The sequence below is a fragment of the Cyprinodon variegatus genome, unplaced genomic scaffold, assembly GCF_000732505.1.
Source record: "Cyprinodon variegatus isolate N-32 unplaced genomic scaffold, C_variegatus-1.0 Scaffold184, whole genome shotgun sequence".
In the NCBI taxonomy this organism is placed as follows: Eukaryota; Metazoa; Chordata; class Actinopteri; order Cyprinodontiformes; family Cyprinodontidae; genus Cyprinodon; species Cyprinodon variegatus.
Window position 1 is genome coordinate 826,868 of NW_015150637.1, and position 22,675 is coordinate 849,542.

General features: G+C 42.7%; 1 protein-coding gene across 2 annotated transcripts in view; it reads right to left on the reverse strand.

Annotated features, from left to right (window-relative positions):
* Window positions 1-1,988: 1,988 nt before the first annotated feature.
* The window catches only part of med13 (mediator complex subunit 13), a 117,812-nt gene continuing 97,125 nt past the window's right edge, over window positions 1,989-22,675 (reverse strand). The window contains exons 15-31 of one of the 2 annotated variants that reach the window (XR_001481346.1): window positions 20,873-21,069; window positions 17,391-18,313; window positions 16,536-16,703; window positions 16,212-16,441; window positions 15,668-15,857; window positions 13,851-14,229; window positions 13,546-13,762; window positions 11,800-11,991; window positions 9,563-9,786; window positions 9,273-9,415; window positions 7,101-7,259; window positions 5,462-5,650; window positions 5,222-5,358; window positions 4,978-5,142; window positions 3,200-3,300; window positions 2,800-3,038; window positions 1,989-2,769 (exon numbers count right to left, since the gene is read on the reverse strand). Coding sequence is in view for 1 of the 2 variants with exons in the window: in XM_015379019.1 (XP_015234505.1) it covers window positions 2,906-3,038; window positions 3,200-3,300; window positions 4,978-5,142; window positions 5,222-5,358; window positions 5,462-5,650; window positions 7,101-7,259; window positions 9,273-9,415; window positions 9,563-9,786; window positions 11,800-11,991; window positions 13,546-13,762; window positions 13,851-14,229; window positions 15,668-15,857; window positions 16,212-16,441; window positions 16,536-16,703; window positions 17,391-18,313; window positions 20,873-21,069 (3,747 nt within the window). In the remaining variant the exon portion in view is untranslated. The other variant, XM_015379019.1, reaches the window with a different exon arrangement.

Below are 22,675 nucleotides of genomic sequence, written 5' to 3' on the forward strand. Positions count from 1 at the left end.
TGTAGAATTTCTATTGGATTCCAGTCAGATGATTGGCTGGGCCATTCTAGCAGCGTTATTTTCTTTCCCTTAAACCAATTGAGAGTTTCCTTGGCTGTGTGTTTGGGGTCATTGTTTCTTGACCCTGTTACAACCGAGGTATGCAGAAGAGCATCTCTGAACCCACAACACGTCAAACCTTGAGGAGGATGGGCTACAGCGGTAGAAGACACCACCTTCCTGGTCTCGATTTCTGCTGCAACATTCAGATTGTAGGGTCAGGGTTTGGTGGATCCATCCTGCCTTGTAATTGTTCAGACTGGTGCTGGTGGTGTAATTGGTGTAGACAAGGGGTGCTCAAGACCAGTCCTCAAGAGCTACTATCCTGCCTGAATCACCTGAATCTAATGAGTGGCTTGTTAGGATGCAACTGTTGGGCTAAATGAGGGGATTGAGCCTTTTGATTCAGGTGTGTTAGAGAAGAGATGCATCTAAAAGTTACCGGATGGAAGTTCTTGAGGACTGGACCATATTTCCTTAGTACCAACTGAGCATCATGTCAACGTCACAGCCTACCAGAGGTTATTGCTGAGCATGTTACATCCCTTTATGACCACAGGGTACCCATCTTCTGATGGTTCCTCTGAGCAGGATAACATGAATCATCCTAGCCTGGTTCCTTAGTTAGGGTCTAATAGCCTCCAGTCACCAGATCAATGCATCCGAGCACCTTTGGGATGTGGAACAGGAGTCAACACCGATGTACAGCCAACAAACCTGAAGCATCCGCATGACGCCATCATGTCAATATGGACCAAACTCCCTGAGGAATGTTTCCAGGAGGTTTTTGAATCTATGCCATGAAGGATTAAGGCAGTTCAGTCAATGGAGTAAAAAATGTTGAGATACATCTGTTCTTAGCCTCACAGGCTCCAAATGAAGGTCATAAGAGATAAGAATGAGTTCACACAGCCTCCTTCATGGCATGAAGGGGAGGACTGTTGCTTTGAGAAGATTCATTTGGCCAGTGAAAGATATATTAACCTAACAGGTAATAACCTTGATGAACTTAATTTGTTTTTCCTCCAAATGTTCATGTGTGAGAAAGTTCTTTATGTAGGGATGGGGATAGTTCCAAGAGCGAGTGTGTGTTTTAGGATTTGCTTTATAAAAGTATGTACTTAGTTTTGCCCAGTCAGAGCTATATCTCTCCGTCTGAGGACGTTAAATAAATTTTAACCTTTTTTCTTGCAAGAAAAGCCTCTGCCTCAGCTTCCTAACTTCACAAGTCCAACCCGGTGTTTTGTCAGACCAACATACCCATAGTCAATACCCGTGTATCTCTTTAGTTTTATAAAAAAACTTCACTATAAACCACCTCAACGGGTGTGTATCCCTTTAATCATGTACAAAAAACATTTGAATTACTTACTCGGTGTTTTTTTAAATCGCATGACCTTAAATTGTCTTTTTTTTGTACGTGACTACAGGGATACACACCTGTCAAGGTAGTTTTAAGTCTATTTTTTTGTACAAAACTAAAGGATAAACGCAAATTTGACGTATTGGGCATGCGTATTGACTATAGGTAAGGTGGTCTGACAGAACACCTTACCTATAGGCAAGCTGTACCTAATAAAGTGGGCGGTGAGAATATATTTGTTATTCAGTGTCACTGAGGAGGGAAACATTTCAATGCCAAAATTAATTTGTTCCCTTGCTATAATGTACGTACTAAATATATCAGCGGTAAAAACATTCTGGGACGAGATTGGATCAAACTCCAATCAAGCCCTTCAGACTGAGGATTATTAAATGTATATATATATATATAAACATTATTAAATAGATCCATGAAGTAATTAATCTAAAGACATGGAAATACTTACTGTATGTATTGAGACATTTATATGTGAAACTCCAACTTTAATTACATGACATTTAAATACTATTATGTATCCCCCCCCCCCAATAGAACACAGGAAGCACAGGAAAGTAAGTCGACACACTTTATTCCTAAAACAGAAACCACACCACCAGTTGGCGTGGTATTCATGTATATATATATGTATATATATATATACATATATATATATATATTGCAGTTTGGTTTTTGTGTCTAAATGTGTGGTATAAAATATCCTATACAACAATGTACCTCTTTATTTGAACACAGTGAAGTTCATTGCTGTACAAGTCCTCTGTAGCTACAGCCTTGCTGTAAGTCCTTCATGCTCAAAGGCATGAAACATAATTCTCCTCTCATTCTTCTGTACATTGTGACAATACAAATATTCTGTCTCCGTTACAAAAAAATAATACTCTAAAAGCAACCTACTGGGACTTTATTTCTTTTTTTTTTTATGGGATTTTCTTCCAGGTTCCTTTATTAAGACGAATACATATATCTGAGACCAATTGCTTTAAAGCAGGAAGGTGATATAAACCTTCATTTTATATATAAAAGAGGGTAAGAAATATGACAATTTATACATTTAAAAACTTACAATAAATAAGATAGATGCAGGCATTTCATTTGGATACTTTTTCATCTAAAGCCTTAAAAAGGATTTTGTCGTATTAAAAGCAGAGATCCGTTTTTCCTAGATCAAATATGTCCCTTTTCTTCCAATAACATTACAGATAAACTCTCTAATACAGACTGGCCAGTGACTCTGCTGCCACGCTACATACCATGACAGTAAACCCGTCAATCTCTGGCGTTCATTAGTTGCCGGTTTTCTACACTCTGAGTCCTGGTGATGGCGGGCCATGCCGGGCCGGGCCGGGCCGGGCCGGGCCGGGCCGGGCCGGGCCGGGAGCAGGGATTCCATCTGGGTACAGGATCCAGCTCTGTACTCTGGTGCCACTTTGCTCCTCTTTGAAGGCTTCTCCTTCCTCCGCCTCTCCTCTGACAGGCTGCTGGTTACAACATGGTCATGATGAAGTTGTACATCTGGTTGAGCACCACAAAGTGAATGGGCAGACATGATCTTCGGTCCTGCGTTGCCGGGTCACACGTAAGCCAGGAGAGAGTGTTGTACTGCTCCAGCACAAATCTGTTCAGACACAACAAACTCAAAGTCACAACTAGAAACCGACCAGCGGTTATTCAAACTCCACAGGAAAAAACATCTGCTCTATAAATGGAAACTCTCTTGCCAACAGCCGGTAAACCGTTCTCTTGACTCCAGGCGGAGCGTGCGGTGGAGTTGTTTACCTGAGTACATCTGAGGTCTGATTGGAGTCGAGGGGGTGGGAGTGCCGGCTATGCAGAAGCTCGTCTGATTGCACAGAAGACACATGGAGGTGCAAAGAGGCCTGAGAGAGGAAATCAAGAGAGAGACACAGTGTCAAAGGCCTCTTCAAAGCTTTAATCTTTCATTTCATCTCAGCAGAATAATTATTGATATTTGCTCCGACGCCGCAGTGAGTCTGGAACCAAATCCAGAGGCAATAAATATCAGTGGGCAAAAACACGAGCTTCCGCAGCTTTCCTCTTTTAGAAAATCCCCCCTACTTCATTTCAGTTCCAGGGGTTTCTTAAACTTGTATTTTGTTTGTCAAACAATAACAATATATTTAAAGTCGTAGGGAAGCGGCTGTTCCAACCGTTGCATTTCCGAATTCTCCGCACGACTTTACACGAGTGAATAAAGTGAATTTGATTGGTCGTTTATCAAGGGGGCGGGGTTGTTGTGGCGGAAGGTACATAAGCAAGTTTGGTTGTGGCCGGTGTCTCTGAAGCATCTTGCTAACCAGTTAGCAACTTAGTGCTAGCAGGTTCCCAATGGGATATTCCATTGGGACCAAGTAGCACTAAATTGGTGACTTAGAAACGACTCTGTCAAGGAACGCTATGGACAGAGGAAACATGCAAGAGGAGGAGAGTTTTGGATGAGTCTCCTCCGTCATCCATTTTTTATTTATAGGAGGAAAGCGGGACGAAGATGTAGAGGAAGAGTTTGAGGACGTTGAGCGTTGAGTTTGTGGTTTTATACAGTAGACCAAACAAGGCCAAGTTTATGACAAACTGAAATGGACGAACGGGTTCACCTCTGTGGAATGGGGGTCATTTTGCTTCTTTTTTAGCCTGCCCCATACTTGTCTATGTCTCTGAAAGGGGGAACATTAGATTGAATCTAATCTAATCTAAAATTGAAGGGAATTGTTGGCCTGGCTGAATAGGCGGGGGTAGTGATGATATCATAGGGTATTGCAGGCTAAAAAAGAACCCTAACGACTGCTAATTCCTAAGGGGTGGAGTCATTCGTCCGGTTCAATTTGCATGTTTTCGGAGCCAAAACAAGGCATTGTTTTTGGTTCACTCTATAAAGCCTGGAACTCAACGCTATTTATGACATTTGAATTAAATTGAAAAAGCTTCCTGGATGGGAAGCAAAACGTCTTCAAACATTGAAACAAGTCCAGTGGATTGTTTTTTTTTTTACTTTTTTTAGAATTACTATGACCTGGATGACTGAGAATCTTCACCAGCTCATTTAAGGAGGTTTACTGAAATGTGGACAGGAAGCAATTTAAATGAATACCATGAGCTGAAGCTTATAGATCATTTAAGGACAAATGTAAACAGGAAGATAAAACAGCAAAGCCAACAAGGCAGATGACATAAAAGCTGCTATTAAAGCGACTAAACACTTCCACAATCAAGTACTTAGATTATTTAGCTGTGAACTAAATAATCAAAAGTAAGAATGTGAAAAAAAAAAAAATTCAATAACTGTAATAAATTTCAGCTCCACTTTTGAGTTAAATTTCTGGAATAAATTAATTTAAATATAAAAATTTTTCTCACATGGTTCTGTATATAATGCATGATAAGAAGCTGTTTAATGGGGAAATTTCATGTACTTTAGCTGGTTATTATGATTTTTATTCAACTATTAAATGATCAAAGACGATCTATTTAACCTGATCTTGATTATATTCTGTTAAAAACCGCAGTGAAAGACGTTTTTACTTAAAGAGGTTTGATACCTTGAGGAAGAGCGGACACTGGTTCTGAGCCTGCGGACAGGCCGACCAGAACCAGTCGGGCAGCGGGCCGGCCTTCGCCGTGGAGACCAGGTAACCAAGCGCCAGCGGCTGCTGCAGGAGGTTAGGAACCTCTTCGTGAGACTCCATGCGGTCTGTGCTCTGGCCCTGCAGAACAGAAGCAGGACGTGAGCCTCGCCAGCAGCGTCACACGGATCCGTCCTTCAGGACGTTAGCGATGCCTCACCTTACTGCCGTCCACCCCGTGGTGGTAATTATGGCTGGGGGAGTGTACTGGAGAAGTAGTGGGTGACATGTTGATGATGGCTGCCTCCAACTCATTCTCCGGGTCAAGCAGGTCAAAGATCCCAATACCAGATCCATCTGGGAAATATATAAAAGAAGCGTAATTAGGAAACAAGCAGAAAAGAAATAAAAACAGAAACAAAGCTTCCAGAGATGAGTCAGCAGAGGAGGCGCCACTGACCGGTGGTGGCGTTGAGGAGGTCGATGTTGTTGTCGATGTTGGTGTAACTGGAGCTGGCCACTTGAAGAGAAGCGGAGGTGGGAAACACCAAGATGTGCGTGCAGGAGGTGTCCTGCGGCGTGCTGAGCTGCGAGGTCTGCATGTTTAAGGTGGTGCTCCGGCCAAACACGGAGCCTGTGGAGACGGAGTCTGAGAGGGGAGGAGAGAGAACGTCAACAAACGGCAGCAAGGAAATCCCTTTATTCAGCAAGTCTGAGAGACGAACACAGGCTCGACTCCAGAGTACGTTCATCTAACACCAAACATCTAAATCAAAACAAACGGTGAATCCATCCAACTCTTCGGATCAGGGTCACTAAAGGCTGGTTTATACTCAGAAACTAGGTCGTCTGCTTTTAGAGTTATAGAGTTAACAGAGTTGCGTTCAAGGTTTTATACAGTAGCTCAACAAAACCTTGTTTTTATTTTGAAAACATGCAAATTAAAACGGACGAAGGCGTCCACCTCTTTGGAATGGGGGTCGTTTGGCTTCTTTTGTTAGCCTGTGATACCCCCTAAGTGTCTGAAATGACACTTAGACAGGTATGGGGCTTTGTTGGGCTACTGTATAAACTCAAATTCAACGTTATTACTGACATTATGAATTTAAAAAGCTTCCTGGATGGGAAGCAAAACGTCTTCCAGCTTGGAAACAAAGTCCAGTGGATTGTTTTTAAATTTCTTTTTTTGGAACAACTATGACCTGGATGACTGAGAATCTTCACCAGCTCTTTGTTTATATGTTTTAAAACAGAAAATCCAAAGAAGAAACCAAACATGGATTTAGATTTTTTTTTAGATCGTGCCTACTGGGGCTACAACTAAAGATTATTTTGCTAATCAAAAAAATCTAAATAAAACTTTTCCTGGACAGAGCATACTGACAGATTTATAATCTTAAATGCAAATTATTTAAATAATCTTTTACGAGTTGGTAGCGTTTCTACTCTAAGTGTGACGTTCTGTCAGTTAAAGACATAATTTCAAATCTCTATAATCCAGTTAACGATTAATCCGATTGTTTCAGCCCTAGTTGCTACTCTTTTACTGAGGTTATCTTTATCGGATGTTAGAATTTATTTCAGAATTGGGGATATTTAAAGGTGGAAGAAGCAAAGACGGAATAGAACAGAAGGAACAGGCAGCAGAGATCAGCTCTGACAGGTTTGATGTATATTTACTGTATACAGATAAAGCCTCTGTCATCCTACCTGTTCTGTTCGTTCCTGATCCCTCGGTCTTATCTGAGCTTAACACAAGCTTTCAGTTTGAGAGCTTTTCAACAGGAGATGCATAACTCTACTTAATCCTAGCATGATGACTGACACTCCCCAGATAAAGCCATCGATCGGGCTCTCCGTCACTCTGAAACGAGGTCGATGGGCATCTGAGAGGCAGTGCTTCATGAGAGAAAGGTACACCCGTCATCCATCTGCTCCGGATGTGGAGGCGGAAAGGCCTGTGATATGTGGCGGCTATCCGTCATACCGCACACACAAACATCCCCCTGCTTGTTTTCTGGGCGGAGCCATCCAGATCAGAGGCACCACATCAAAACTCAACAGCTTCTACGCCATCGTGTGCGTGTGTCACACCGTACCTGGCATGATGATGAAGGATCCCTGCGGCTCCATGGCGACCAGGCACACACTGAGGATGCTGGGAGTGTCGGAGGCGGAGATTCCACACATTCGACACATTTCCTTCAGACGGCGGCTGATTGATTGCAGGTTTCTCCTGCTCAATAAGATGCTCCAGTCTGAGATGTAGAGAGAGGAGAGACATTAGCGAACGTTGAAGCGCCGCCATGGAAACGCATCTATGACCATAAACTTTACTGGGATTGCTGTGGATAAACCAGCTGAGTTAACCAGAACGACCGGTTTTAAATTATCTGTTTTTGGCTTTTTTAAACTTTCACTAAAATCAACGCTGATTTTTTAGAATGAAATGGGGGGGCATCGATGAACTTTCTGGAAGATAATGAACCTTTAAAAAGCCCGACTTAGAGATTCTTATTTCTTGTTAACAACTGATATTATCTGTGATAAAATCCACTTCAAATATGTTATAAAAAACATTAAAGGGCCAATAATCATGCAAAGTTATTTTTGAGGAGCTTTTAACTTTATGATAATTATATTTCATCATTAAAATAATGCATTAAATGATTTGATTCATGCATATCCTCATGAGTTTCCGCCCCTCCCTGTCATGGGAAAACCCAGAATAAATAGGTAACAGCGCCGCTGCAGGAGGAAGCTGCCTTAACCGCGCTGCGCCGGCACATTAAACAAACGCCCACTTCCTCCGATGTGAGGCAGGGTGCAGTGATTCAGACCAAGTGGATCCTTTGGCAGCTGATTTTTAGCTTAAAACTAAGCTAGGATAATGACCTTAAGGAATTTCTGAACTTCATTTGCTTCAGAGTTGGAGCGATACGGCAACTATTTTCCTCTGGGTTGGGAGGAAACTAAATTTCATGGCTAATAAAGGAAAAGTCCAGAATTTAAACTTCTGAAAGTACTTTAAATATGAAATTGTTACATACTCTTCAATAAATGTGTTTTTAATTAACAGCAATTTTCATATGAATGTGCTTTACTGGAGGCATCCATGTTTGTCAAAGAACACTACTGCCACCTACTGGTTTGTGACGTCACGGTGCGGTATCGGCTGTTGATCAAGTCCCAGTGCTGTATCTGGTGTTTGTCACAACGCGCTATTATCCAAGTCATCTTGAAAACATTCTTCTTCCAAATGTTGGCTACATATTACGGGTTTTTTCTCTGGCCAGAAGTTCGATGGCAAATCCTCCCTCTTCAAGTTGGCAATCCAACAACAAACCCGTCCGTGGAGGATCAGGAATCCGAAAGGTGAAATAATTTTTTTTTTCCCACTTTCACCCGATGTATTCCAACATCCAGCTGCCATGCACGTGGGCATTGTCAGTTTCACTATAGCTCTGGTGAATTTCAATGGTGAAGTCCTCTGGAAATCTTCAATAATTGTTGTTGATTGCAGATGTGTCTAGTAGTTTCCATTGATTTTGCTTGTAAAGTGGGGAGAATGGCGCTAGGCTAACCGCACCGTGACGTCACTGCCGGAAGATGGCAGGAGTAAAAGATAAAGCCTCAACCTTAATGCCAATCCAGACATTTTGAATTGAAAAAGCTTCCTGGATGGGAAGAGAAACATCTTAAAACTTGGAAACAAAGTCCAGTGGATTGTTTTTTATTTTTGGAATAACTATGACCTCGATGACTGATAATCTTTACCAGCATATTGCACTCAGGAGTGAGTTCTTAATACGTCTGGGCAAAAATGGCCGCTCCCAGACCACTGATTAACTTACTGATTGATGCTTAATTCATTATATCACAGCGAAAATATTATTTTTAGGTATAGATAATGATCCATTGATCTTTCCTTGCTGACCGGACTTTTCCTTTAATACTTTGTTGTGCTAAATGCTTTACTTCATCATATATTTCCCTATAGGAGACTTTGAAATAAGACGTAGCTGGTTTTGCGTGTTGACAGCTGCTGATTTTGTTATTTTTGGAGAGTTGGGGAAGATCCAAATGATCGTGGATTAGGAAAAATTAAGGAAATGTGGTCTGTCTGGCCGCCAGCAGGTTGATCGCTGCCTCCCCAGAATATCAGGTCAACAACATGTTGGAACTGTGTATATTAAAAGAGTTGTGAAACATCTGTTTCCCACCCTGTAGACATAGGTAACAGATTTATTTGATATAAAATATCGAATCACCTTTTAACTCTCCATGCCCCATCCTGCCCAGCCGGCCAATCACCACTCTCCAAGGAACAGATGTCATCTGAACTAATCCCAGGCACCAATCCCACAGCTTCTGCAGGCCGAGCCGACGTACGGAGCCTTTTTTCCTCCGAGCTCTGTGCAACACAAACATATTCACCACATCAGTTTTTTGTAATTCATGTTAATTTAATCTAAAATGCATTAAAAAAAAAATCTTCATTAAACCAGAGATTTAAAAAAAAAAATGAGACAGCTTATCAGGCGTGGAGAAGCTGAAGCACCTGTTGGGCACGTCGATGTTGATGATGTTGGTCTCCAGCAGTTCCCCGTACAGATCAGTGCATGTAGCCAGAAGCCAGCGCTGGTCGTGGGACAGACAGTATCCCACAAACAGCACATGGTATTTTTGTGATGCTTCACCAAACGTCTCGCCCAGCCCCGTCTGCTTGTCCTTTACTGGAGCCAGGATAAATGGAGGCGTGTAGAGACGCAAACACTCTGGCCTCTGCAAATGGAAGAAAAGGAAAATTATGTTAAGAAAACTTGTCGGATTTAATAATCAAAGGGCCAAAGCTTAAAAAAGACCCATTGGACATTCTGTTGGAATAATTATGTAAAAGATACTTAATGTTTGTTCTTATGATGTATAATGTGTGACATATTGCTGTTCCAGAGAGGTGTTGACAAGCAGTATAGGTCAACCCTCAGGAAGTATTGCTCATTCTTAATGAAACCAGGAGGTTCTCCGACCATTTGACCGCAAGACATTTAAATGCAAATTGACCTGTTCACTGAGGCTGGAAACTGAATTATATTTCTTGTTTCCTATTCCTTTAGCGCAACCTCAGCTTGTGTAACTAGGGACCCCCCCCTCTAACTTTAATAAATAGCGAGGAGAAAGCTGAAGACCGGCAGAGTGGGGCGGAGATGTACCTGCACGTCTCTTCCTACTCTCCTCGCGAGTAAAAAGAATTCTGCCTCTGTGCCTTTCTTTCCTTGTTTTACAGTGTTTTAGGTGTTAGACCTCACACATTCTTTATTGTCAGTTATTGTGAAAGGGAGTCTAAAATTTGACTAGTAGGTCGGATAAAGGGTCAAATTTGATGCGAGGAAAGAAGCTAACTTAATCAGATCCTGATCTAAGGACCACCTTTGCCCAAACAGGCCGTAGAAATCCCATTATGAATGTTTCAGAGAGCTAGCAAAACAGATAACAAAAGATTAAACTCTGGAGAAACAGAGGTTATGAGTTCTTCTGCTTCTGTAACTACAAGGACCTGAGGGCCCTGTCACACCTTCACCATTTAGCCAGCGTATGCCTAACGTCAGAATCTCCTAAAACTCTGGCATACGCTGAACTTTTCATGTATTTTTTCAATTTTGGGCACATACATAGAGTATTCATAACGAGTCCAGAACTTGTGTCGGAGGGGAGCAGCGAATGTTGCTTAAAAAGATTTATTTGATCGCGGTATTAACCTAGCGGCTGTTTACCGCCCTCCCAAAATAAAAGAAGAAATTAAAAGAAAAAAGAAAGAAGGTTTGCCGTTGCATCACATTCAGCGTCATGTCTGCTAGAAGATTTGTTGGCTGTGGGCATGAACGCAGGGAGGATCCATCACACTCACCTTCTGGCTCACCCCAAGATGGGGATGAAGTCAGGAGGAGAACTGATGGTTTCCTCCTGTGAACCCCTTTTTATACTAATTCGCTGCGAATACACTATTAAACAGTAGCTGTACGTTAGAAACACAATCTGTGTTGTCTGGAACATGTCAGATACGTTGATATGTGTTGGAGAGAAGTTCTTGAGAAGTTACACATAAGTTATGAACAAGTTAATGATTTTGGTTTTGGATAAGCTAGATGCCACGACTTATGAGTAAAATACACTTAACGCATGTCAACAATCAGATAACTTACTTGTAACTTATGTCCCACGTATGAGCATACGATGGCATACTTCTGGATGTACTTGCTGTATGTCGACATGTGCCAGCGTGTTTCAGCGTGCTCATAACTTATTCAAAACAAAATGTACCTGTAACTTATCCAACGTATGTCAGCGTTTTTGCTGGATTTTTCGTACGTCAGGCATACGCCGGCTAAATCTTCAAGGGGTGACAGAGGATTGAGATCTGTTTAATGGTGGGCTGAATACCAATCTGTGTAAATAATGCCTCTAAACGTCTCTATGCTTATAAAGGGATCAGAATTAGAAATGCTGCTTAAATAAATCCAAGCAGCTGTGCCGTACATGTTTCGCTGTAAAATGTCTAAAATTAGAGGAACTTTTAAAAATTGAGCCAGTAAATAAGAATCTCCCCCAATGACTTGTCTATTTTTGCCCTCAAAACAAGTAGATATTATGCTCTTGAAATAAGATAGCGAAGCTGCTTTTTCTAATTTGAAACAAAATCAGTTTGTCTAACTAACCTGCTCAAATCAAGAGAAAATCGCCTTATATCAAGAAAGAATTAGACTTTTTTTTAAACTTAAGAGTTCTGCAGCATGTTACCTCTGAGCTCTTGAGTGAGTTGTCGATGGCTAAGCCGGGGCCGAAGCCCGTTAGTGACTTGACGTTGGTGGAGGTGGGCAGCGGCCGTCTGCACTGAGTGAAGACGGAGAAGGCCAGGGATTTGAGGTGCTGTGCGTAGATGTGATGGTCTTCTCCTCTGACTTGCTGAAGCAGATACTGACATGGAATAATCTGAGAGGAGAGACAACAACAATAATCACTTTCCTATGTTTAGGTTAAAGATTTAAAGAGCTAAATTCTGCTGCAGTCTGGAGATAAGCTGAATCTGTTAGATAAGGAGTCCTCAGGACCTACCGGCCTGCATGCATCTGAATTAAATACTCCTTTATTAAAGTCAGGTGTTTGGAGGCAGGGAAATACCTCAAACATGCAGGACATTGAGTCTGGAAAATTCAGAAAACTGTACTGAAGACCCCCGCTTTATGTATTATAAATCCCTTTATTGTCCCAAAATAGGGAAATGAACTCTCTGCATTTTAACCCATCCCCATAGGGAGCAGTGTGGGGTTAAGGGTCTTGCTCAGGTACCCAGAGCAGGCTTCGGGAATCAAACCGGGTGCTTGTAACCTCCTCAGAACAGATCAAGCTTTCTAAAAACATCTAGACTTTATTTAAAAGCAGGGTTGATGGGAGAAAAACAGCAAAGTTGGAAATAAGATGATGCAGAAACTTCTTGGTTATAAGAGATTAGCAGGTTTTTTCTTTTTGCAGCTTCTTGGGAGCCATTTAACTAAATATTAGTTTTTTTTTTGTGAATTATAAAAAAAATTACATAAAATTCAAACCTCTCATTCATTCACACTGCCTCATTATTCTAGCCTTCATGCCAAAAGGTTTGGATGCATCATTCTTTGGTGATTTTGTGCATTTAGTAAAAAAAAATGATCTAAATTAGCTTTGAATTTATGGAGTAAATTTTGTTCCATTATTGTTTTAAGCAAGGAACGTAAAAAAAAACAAAAAAAAACTAATCTGTAAAACATTTCAATCAAACAAGGTATTGAGAGTAACTTGGCTGTTTTCTTAGATTTAGCTTGTTACATTATTTAATATTCAATTTTGTTTGGTTTCTTCAAATCTTGACATACTTTATATTTTCAAATAAAACAAATTGAAATTTTATATTTTCAGCTTCTTGAATTTGAAAGATTTTATATTTTCAAATGTTTTTTGTTTTAAGATTTCAATTTTTCAGATAAAGTTTTATAAGAATTGCATGCTTTTAAAATAATTTTTCACATTTTCTTCACATCAAGCCCAATACAAACATTTGCTCTTAACGCAAACACTGACCAAAACTAAACCGCTGAAATTTCAATTTCAAAAGAATGAAATCCGTCAAATTCGATCTAAAAAAACCCTGAAATTTGACAAAAAATGAAATAAAGTTTTGTAATAAAAAAGTGAAAATACAATTCAAAAATATAAATAAATAAAAAATATCTGTAAATGTTATTCAGAATTTTATTTTGAAGAAAAATTATCTATGAAAAATAAATGTGATCTTTTTTCCCCTAAGAAAAAAGCATAGACAATAAAAAAAAAATAAAAAATATTTAAAAGTTCGACAAAGTTTCCCATTTGGATTTCATTTTTCCAAAATGTATTTACCAAATCAGTTTTTTTATTATTTCCATTTACTACATCTGTTTCTCTCTTTCAGTCTTTCCACGAAATTTGAACAAAGTTTACTCCGTAGGAATCCAGAGTTGGTTGTTTGCTCACCTGTACAGAAATAGAGTTGCGAATGTTTGGAGGCAGAAAGTGAAGCATCTCCAGGTAACAGCGCAGCAAACCCAGCGTCCAAACGCTGGAATGGGAGCCACTGTCTGCCTCCTCGTAGCTAAAGGGGTCCACGATGTAAACAACAATGGCAGGAGGGTAGGTGACGGCGTGGGACTCCCCGTCTGTAGGCACGCCTATCTTCTCCCGCTCCAAAGTGCTGTGAAAGAAAAGCAGAGCTCACTTTCAATTAGGTGAAACTGTTAGAAACCTTCCAGAAGCACCAGCAATGTTCTAGTGTGCTGTACCTTTCAGGAGGCTCTGTGGGCCCCTGCGCCTGGCTGCTGGAGCCGTCCCCTGAGGTGGAAGCGTTCTGGGTGGCGGCCTGCTGTCCGCTCTGGGAACCCTGGCTGTTCACGGTTCCGAAAGGCGGGAAAGAGTTGGGCTTTCCAGATGGCACGGTGCTGCCCGGCTGGCCCGAGGACGCCGGCAGGCCGTTGGATGAAGCGGAGGCGTTTCCAGAGCCGCCGTTGGTGCTGCTGCTGTTGGGTGCTGAGGGGGTTTGCTGGCTGGCTGTGGTAGAGGTGGAGCTAGACTGTTGATTGGATGAAGTGTGGCTGGATGAAGAAGAGGCACTAGGCTGTGTGAGGAGTGAACTATCTAATGTCTGAGAGGCGAGGTAAGGAGCTACAGGGAGAGACAGAAACACAGCATTGAAATATTAATTAATGATTAAAAACTAAGAAAAGATGCACCTTAAAATAAACTTTGATTTAAAATGGGGCCAAAATAAAATTTTTACTGCAACAAAGTTCATCCCAGGATTTATCAACCTGAAAAATAACATTTTGGTTAAATACTTCTTTATTACAGGGAAATACCTTTAACATGCGGGACGGTGAGTCTGGAAAACTCAGAAACCATTACTGAAAACCCCCCGATTTAGAGAGCCGGAAATTAAGCTTTCTAAAAACATCCAGACTTTATTTAAAGCCGGTTGCATTTCCGTATTCTCCTGAGTGGTGCACGACTTTACACGAGTTAATAAAGTGAATGTGATTGGTTGATTATCAAGGGGGCGGGAATGTTGTGGCGGAAGGTTTGCAAGCAATTTGGTTGTGGTCGGTTTGTCGGAAGCATCTCGCTAACCAGTTAGCAACTTAGTGCTAGTAGGTTCCCAATGGGAAATTCCATTGGGACCAAGTAGCACTAAATTGGTGACTTAGAAACGACACTGTCAAGGAACGCTATGGACAGAGGAAACATGCAAGAGGAGGAGAGTTTAGTGTCGGAGGTCGTGGATGAGTCTCCTCCGTCATCCATTTTTTATTTAGTGGAGGGAAGTGGGGATGAAGATGTTGTGGAAGAGGACGCCAGGGCGGCAGAAGCTTGGTTTGGTGTAGAAGGCTTCCAGCCGTACATGTTTGAGCCCTTGCCTCGCAACGCTGCCAGTTCTGTTAGCTCTACGCCTGCTGAAGACTTTCGGGACAATATGGTCTGTTAAAGAGTACATTTATATACATGTTTAAGCCAGAATGATTTGACATTTAAATATGACTTCCCTATGACTTTTAAAAGCAGGGTTAAAGAAAGAAAAACAGCCAAATAGGAAATAAGATGATGCAACCAGAAATTTCTTGGTTATAAAAGATTAGCAGGTTTTTTTTTCTTTTTGCAGCTTCTTGGAAGCCATTTAACTAAATATTACAGTGCATGTTCATTTTCTATTTTTTGTTAAATTATTAAAGAAAATGCATAAAATTCAAACCTCTCATTCATTCATACTGCCTCATCATTCTAGCCTTCATGCTGAAAGGTTTGAATGAATCACTAAAGAATGATGCATCCAAACCTTTTGTACGTTCAGGACAAAATGATTCAAATTAAAAAAAATCTGGGGAAAAAAAATCACCTAAAAAAATCACCAGTTTATCCTGATGTTTGATGGGAAAAACAAAAACGAAAAAAGCCCATCACTCAATGTCACAAAGTTCTCTTCTTAACTTCATAAAAAATAAATTTAAATCCAAACCATACAGTGGAAACCGAAAAGAAAAAGCGACTGAATAAAGTGATGTGCAGAGAACAGGCTGTGTTGTTTAAATGAGCTGCAAGCGACACGTACCGAGGTTGTGCCGGCAAACTTGTGCATAGAGCTTTAGCTTGGTGAAGGCGTCGCTGTTGCTGCTGGCAGCCTTAAGGAACCAGTCGCTGACGGGCTGATCCATGACGTTTTTGGCTGCACTGCCGCCAACGACGACGATCCCATCAGGGTAACTCTTGGAAATAGGCCGGTGCTGACCCAGGCGACAGGACTGGAAAAACCAAACAGTTTCGGTTCAGAAGGTGCAGCGGAGGGGTCGACAATAAGACAGGCTTTACTTTAAGCTGGACTTTCTGTCACATCAGAGCAACATGAAAAGGAAACATGGTTCACTTATATTCTTGCTATTTCATTAATCTTTGACACTGTTAAATAAAAGCCAGAGAAACCAGCTGCCTTGGAGGGTCACCGTTACTAAACCGCAGCACATCAACCATCAAAGCACAGCAGGATTGAAAACTGGTCGACAGTTTTTATTTAAAAACCGATGCAGATTATTTTGACAGTCTGAAGCTGGGCATGCACTGTACGATATTTTGTCCTTTTTGTTTGTTGTTTTTTTTACCTCGTAAACAGCTGTGAGGTCTCTGAAGAAGCTTTTGGCGCCGCTGAGCATGGCTTCGCTGTCGGGACAAACGACGACGTACCCGATGTCCCGCTGAGAGCCGTACGGTTCCAGCTGAAGCTTCTCCCAGTACGGCAAACCGAACGGAGACAGGACCACGAACTCGGAATCAGACTCATAGCCCACCATGAAGGTGGGGATGGGCAGAGGCTCTGGAGACTCGTCTGTGCCTGTGGAGGCCAGAAAAAAGACAAAATCCCCTTAGATTGTCCAAAAGACTGAAGGATCAGAGAGATGAGAGATAATCTGATGCTTTAAGCTTACCGTAGGAGCCCCGCCCTGCCATCTTGTGGAACTGCTGCCAGGTGAGGGGACCCTGCACCCCCCACGACCGCACTGTCCTCCTTTTCTGGATGGCGTCCTGGAGAACAGGCTGGAGCGACATCAGCACCCGCAGCACATCCTGAGAGCACAGGGAACTCACGTCCACCGCTGAGAACGGAGCAAAGAAACCAAAGACAGTATTAGAAAAATATCTGCTTCCTAGTTGTTAGAATTAAATGATAATAACCCTTTATTGTCCTACAAATAACAAACACAAACACACAAGTTACTTTTCTGCAGAAGAGGAGAGAAGAGACTCCCTGAATAAGTGATCAACTCTGCTGGGACCTCTCTGTCCCCTGCCTTTATTATCGGACTTCAAAAGTGTAACAGGAGGGATCAGAAGTTTAAACATACAATAAAGGAGGTGCAGGTTTATTGCTAGTTGTTATCGATTACCTGCAGCAGCATGGCTGGATAAGACCAGGACCTGGGAGAAACATTTGCTCTCCCCGTCTGAAGTTAAAACAACTCAACATTCCTAGCAGGGCTGTTACGGCCCCTGGCCTTTTAAGACTGAGCAGGCTTTTCTTATGCAGGTTCAGCTCTGACAGATCTTCCTTGTTGGCTGTCTGAGGACTGCAGTGGAGCTAGAGATCAGAAGGCTGGAAATAGAGGCTGATAAGGCTATACAGCTGCGCACTGGGGGCTTGTCCGGGATGCACAGTCTTAAAAGGCCAGGGGCCGTAACAAGGGCAAATGCCTGAAACTTTGTTCAAATAAAATGATGATATTTATATCATCATTTTAACACTATATTTAACACTAGTGATCTGATGATGGTTCCCCACTCACCGTTTTGTTTGGCCCAGTGGTGCAGGCAGCTGCTCTTCACCAGCGCCTCGTCCACTTTGCCTCCAGACATGTTGTCCATGAACTGCCTGCCGTGTTCCAGAGCCATGTAGCAGTCGTTGCGGTAGTCCCTCTCCTCCACTCGTATGCAGGCGGGTATAGGGGCCCCGCTCGGCCCCCACGCCGCCGCCTCATGCTCTGTTACCGAGATGGGTGAAAATGGGTTTGTGCATTGGTCCTGCAGGAGCAAAATCAGCTCGTCTGGGAAGCCGTCCCCGTTTCTGACCCCCGTCCTCTCCAGTGACGACAGCCTCTGCTCCTCGAAGGTCTTCTCCGCCTCCTTGCTGACGTCCGAGCCGCGGCCCATGATGTCCAGCTCGTCCTCCAGGAAGAGGCCCGAGCCGTGTCCGTAGCGCCTGTTCACCACGGCGCTGAAGCCGCAGCTGCAGGGTTCTTGGTCCTCCCCGTCGGCGCCGCTCAGGTACACGCCCACGTCGGCTCCCTTGATGTTCATGTTGCACACGCAGATGCAGCAGCTGTCGAAGTTGCAGTCCTTGAAGAGGTTCATGACCGACTCGGAGAGGATCAGCGTCACGTAGAGGCTGTGGGCTTCGGGGATGGAGGGGACTGTGGCCGGCTCCACCGAGTTCAGCGGTCGGCACGTCGAAGGCGTGGAGGCCGGAGAGTACAGGTCCGAATTCTCGTACTTTACTGAGCCTTGGACGCTGGAGGGGCCCCGAGGGGTGCGCGGAGTCCGAGGCGTGCGTGGGGTTGGGGCGGAGAAGCGTGGCGTAGCGGGGGAAGGCAGGATGCCGGCGCCGCTGTTGCTGGGGGGGGCGCTGTTGGACATGAAAGGAGTGTGGGTCTGGGGGGTGTAGGTCTGGGTGTAGTCCTGGTCCATGGTGCTGCCCACACTGGGAATATTACTGAAGGCAGACACATCGAAGGACAGCAGTTATTAGAGGAGGTTCCACAGTAAAACTCATCTGTTTCCCAAAGTCTACGTTTATTTAAAGTCTACAGCAGTCATTTAAAAATCTATACTAGAGAGAATATCAACAGGATTTCATCACTTAGCGTCCCACTCTAGGACCTTATACAGTTAGCATCACTAACAGTAGCTACATTTACACTGAAGTAAATAATCAGAGACAAAAAATGCGTCCTGTAGACGTATCACTCAGAATACTCGGCGTATTTCAGTGAAGCGGGTCGCTACGCTCAATTTCTTTTCCTTTCACTTCTGACATCTGGGCTCCGTCTCTCTGGGCTCTGTCCAGCGCATTTCAGCACAAATGCTGGTTACACTGAAGGTGGTCAAAATGACACGGGCGGATTCTATTAAAAGAGTGATTTTAAAACCATTTCCCTCTGTATTTGTACATATATGTGAGAAAAGCAGGGAAAACCTGAACCGTAAACCCCTTCAGTCTCGGTCATAGACTCATCCTGATTGCTGACAGGAAGATAAAAACATGAAACATACAGCAGGTAGAACATCAAAACTGAAGTGGATGAATGCTGAGCCTACAACTTTTCTACAACATTTGAACAAAGTTTACTCAGTAGCAATCCAAACTGAATCAAAACTGAGCTATTCTAACTCTTCAGGTTATCTGCTGAGGGGCTCCATCTCTCGCCCCCTGAGGGAACCACAGAGGCGCTGCTTTAATGCGGTTCGTCTGGTTTTAGAGTAAAAGTGTCTGACTGAGTTCCCTGATAGCAGGACATGGTATCACCTGCATATGGTGTGTTCACTGCTCACCAAAATATCTGATTTTCTGAGTTTTGAGACCTCTGATCAACAGTTTTTTTTTTTGTTGTTGCACAGATCCAAAGCTTCCTTTTATATGACACCGGTTTCTGGACATTATAATCTAAGCTGCATTAAAGAAAAACGCAAAAGACAAAATTTTTCTAACAGTACCTACAATGTTTCCAATTATCTCATTGAATATTTAAAATATCGCCTTAAACGAAAAGAGTTAAAGGTAAAGTCCGGTCATAATCAGAACTCAAACTTCTGAAAGTACTTTAAATATGAAATTGTTACATATTGTTCAATAAATCAATCAATAAAAGTGTTTTTAATTAAGAGTAATTTTCATATGAATGTCCTTTACTGGAGGCATCCATGTTTGTCAAAGAACACTACTGCCACCTACCGGTTAGTGACGTCACGGTGCGGTATCGGCTGTTGATCAAGTCCCAGTGCTGTATCTGGTGTTTGTCACAACGCGCTATTATCCAAGTCATCTTGAAAACATTCTTCTTCTAAATGTTGGCTACATATTACGGGTTTTTTCTCTGGCCAGAAGCTCAATGGCAAATCCTCCCTCTTAGAAATCCAACGACGAACCCCTCTGTGGAGGATCAGGAATCAGAAAGGTATAGGTATACAACTATATATTTTTTTTCACCTTTACCCGATGTATTCCAGCATCCAGCTGCCATGCATGTAGGCATTATCAGTTTCACTATAGTGAATTTCAATGGTGAAGTCCTCTGTAAATCTTGAATAATTGTTGTTGATTGCAGATGTGTCTAGTAGTTCCCATTGATTTTGCTTGTAAAGCGGAGAGAATGGCGCTAGGCTTACTGCACCGTGACGTCACTGCTGGAAGATGGCAGGAGGGAGGGGTTACTATATTTGGGCAAAAATGGCCGCTCCCAGACTCGGTGATTGCAACGAAAATGATTATGTCTATTTTTTTACTGATTAACGCTAAATTCATTAAATTACCGCCAACATATTAGTTTTAGGTATAAATAGTGATCCATTGATTATTGCAGTCTTTTCCTTTAACAGATAATGGAAGCTGAGATATCTGACCGCTCATACTTTCATCACTAAAACAAACCTCCACATGTTTCGCTATGAGGTAACAAAGCCATGTCCTAGCGTACATGAGAAGTACATGAGCATGAAGTCCCATCTACGGCACATTTAGTGTGAGACGGACACCAAAGTAGCAGCTGCTCTTCAGATCAACATCCTCACCCATGGACTGATCTGAGGTCAGGCTTATTTAGAGAGCAGAGATGAGCTTCCAGGCCCTCCTGACCCTTTAATACCACATACAGGACCTGTGGGTGGCCGTCTGGGGGTTCTAACTGATTCAATAGAAATCCCACAGACATCAGGGTCACACGCTTTGATTTGATGAAGCGTTTAAGTGCTTAGCATGAGGGAAAGAAAAGGAAAACTTGATTTAATGTTTAGAACACAGAACGAATTAAAAGCCTCTGAAGACAGAAGAGTTCTTCTGTGGTCTCCACAATCCAAGCTGGTTAAACTAAACCAAGCTGACAGGAGAGGAAACGAGAGCAGAGATACCAGGCAGGTATTTCTACTCAACTGTCTGCTCTGCCTAAGGCAGCCATGTGTGGATAGTGAAGCTGGCTGCTAAGGTGGCGTTCAGGGAGAGAACATTTGGAGGGCGCAGACAGAAGGATAACTCCAGGAAAGGAGGTTACGGTTTTACCTGTCTTTGTTTAGGAAGCCCAACACTGGCACAGGATGCAGCACGTCTCGGGTCATGGTCCAGCTCGCTCGGTAGACGCAGTCCTCTGGTAGTTTGACAGGGGGGAGGCACTGGCTGGGCAGCGTCTTCAGGGGGGCGAACATGGAGCAGCCTACAAACGCCTGGCACAGCTCGGGCTTGTACACAAACGAATAGTCCTATGAAGACAAAACAAAAAAAAAATGGTTTCCAGGAAATTAAAATAATAAAGAAGCAGAGCAGGAACTTCAGGAATATCCAGAAAGGTTTAATAAAATCAAACAAGAAAAACACCTTATTAGGAGTATCGAGTTAATCACCAAAAACTATGAAAGCAGAAATCCAACCCGCTGCTGTTCTTGAACCCTGTGGAGGTTCTAACCGGAGCGTTCTAATGGACAACTGCAGCCTTAATGTGGCAGAACCAGGCTGCATATTTGGAGGAAACACATCTGCCCCGCGGACCAAACACGAGACAAATAGAACCTGCATGGACAACGTGGAGCTACGACTCTGACAGCTGAAGCTCAGATGAACGTCCACTTAGCTTCACACAGTGAGGCAAGTATTTAATAAGAGATGAAGAAGAAAAAAAAAAAAGATTCTTGACCAGATCATATTATCAGATCATTGCTTCTACCCTGGCGCCGTTTTTCTCCTGCTTCTGATCAGAACCGTTTTTTTCTTTATCTACTGCAGGTTTGGTTCCTCCGTCTGAGAGGAATCATTCCTGCTGCTGTCGTCACGTACCGGAGAAAAACTTCACATCACAGACTGGAACAGATCAATCAGGTTGAATTCTAAAGGCCATTTCTATTATTGACTTTAAGCCGATTTCAATCAGAACATCAGAAAATATTAAAGCAGCATCCTAAACATTTTTATCCCAGCCTTTCTGCTGCTGATAATCATCTATTTACCACATATCTAATATTTACATGCATGTGTATAGATGAAGCAACTCCTGTTGACCAACCAAGTTCTATGAAACTAAACTTTGAAACTAAGATAAAAAGCAAAGGATTCCAGATTTAGCATCATAAATTAGCACCTAGCATTGCTAGCAGAGCTAACTGTATATCCAAAAGCCTGCGATCGCATGCTGAAAAAGTTGTTCACAGCCTTCATGTTAGTTGATGCAGGTCTTGCTCTCTCTCTCTCTCTCTCTCAGCCTAAATAAAGAACATTTCTGAGTACGTCTCTATTTTGCATGTTTATCAGCTTTATAAGAAACATTAAATGTGACTAACTAAAGCAGATATATCTATATGCCGAAGATTGCCTGGGAACAGTCTCAGAGGAGCCTTCATTCACGCACAGCTCTTTATTTCTATCGGCGCGGTACAGCATCACCCCACCAGGCCAACTGCACCATCCGGTATTGCTGGATGCAGCCAAGACCCCGTCAGAATGATGGTGCAGCAGTTACATATTAGGGGTGTAAATAATAATCGTTCTATATCGATGCATCGATCCAACAGCCGACGATCTGATGCATCGACACGTCCGCAAGAGAATCGATTCATGTTTTTTTCCCCTCCGGTCTATTTTTATCCATTTGCTCTTGGACGTAGTTCTCCCTCCCGTGCTGCGGTGGCGCTAAACCTATTTTTCCCTCCTACCTCGCTTCCTGGTTATACTCTCACAGCAGTGTGTTGCAGTAAGCTTGACACAGACATTTTTTATTTAAGCTCAGTATTTAAGCATGGTCTGTGCTACACACAGTGGGTCTAGATACGGCCGAGGCGGTGAGGAAGTGGGGGCGAGTTTAGTCCGACAATGGAG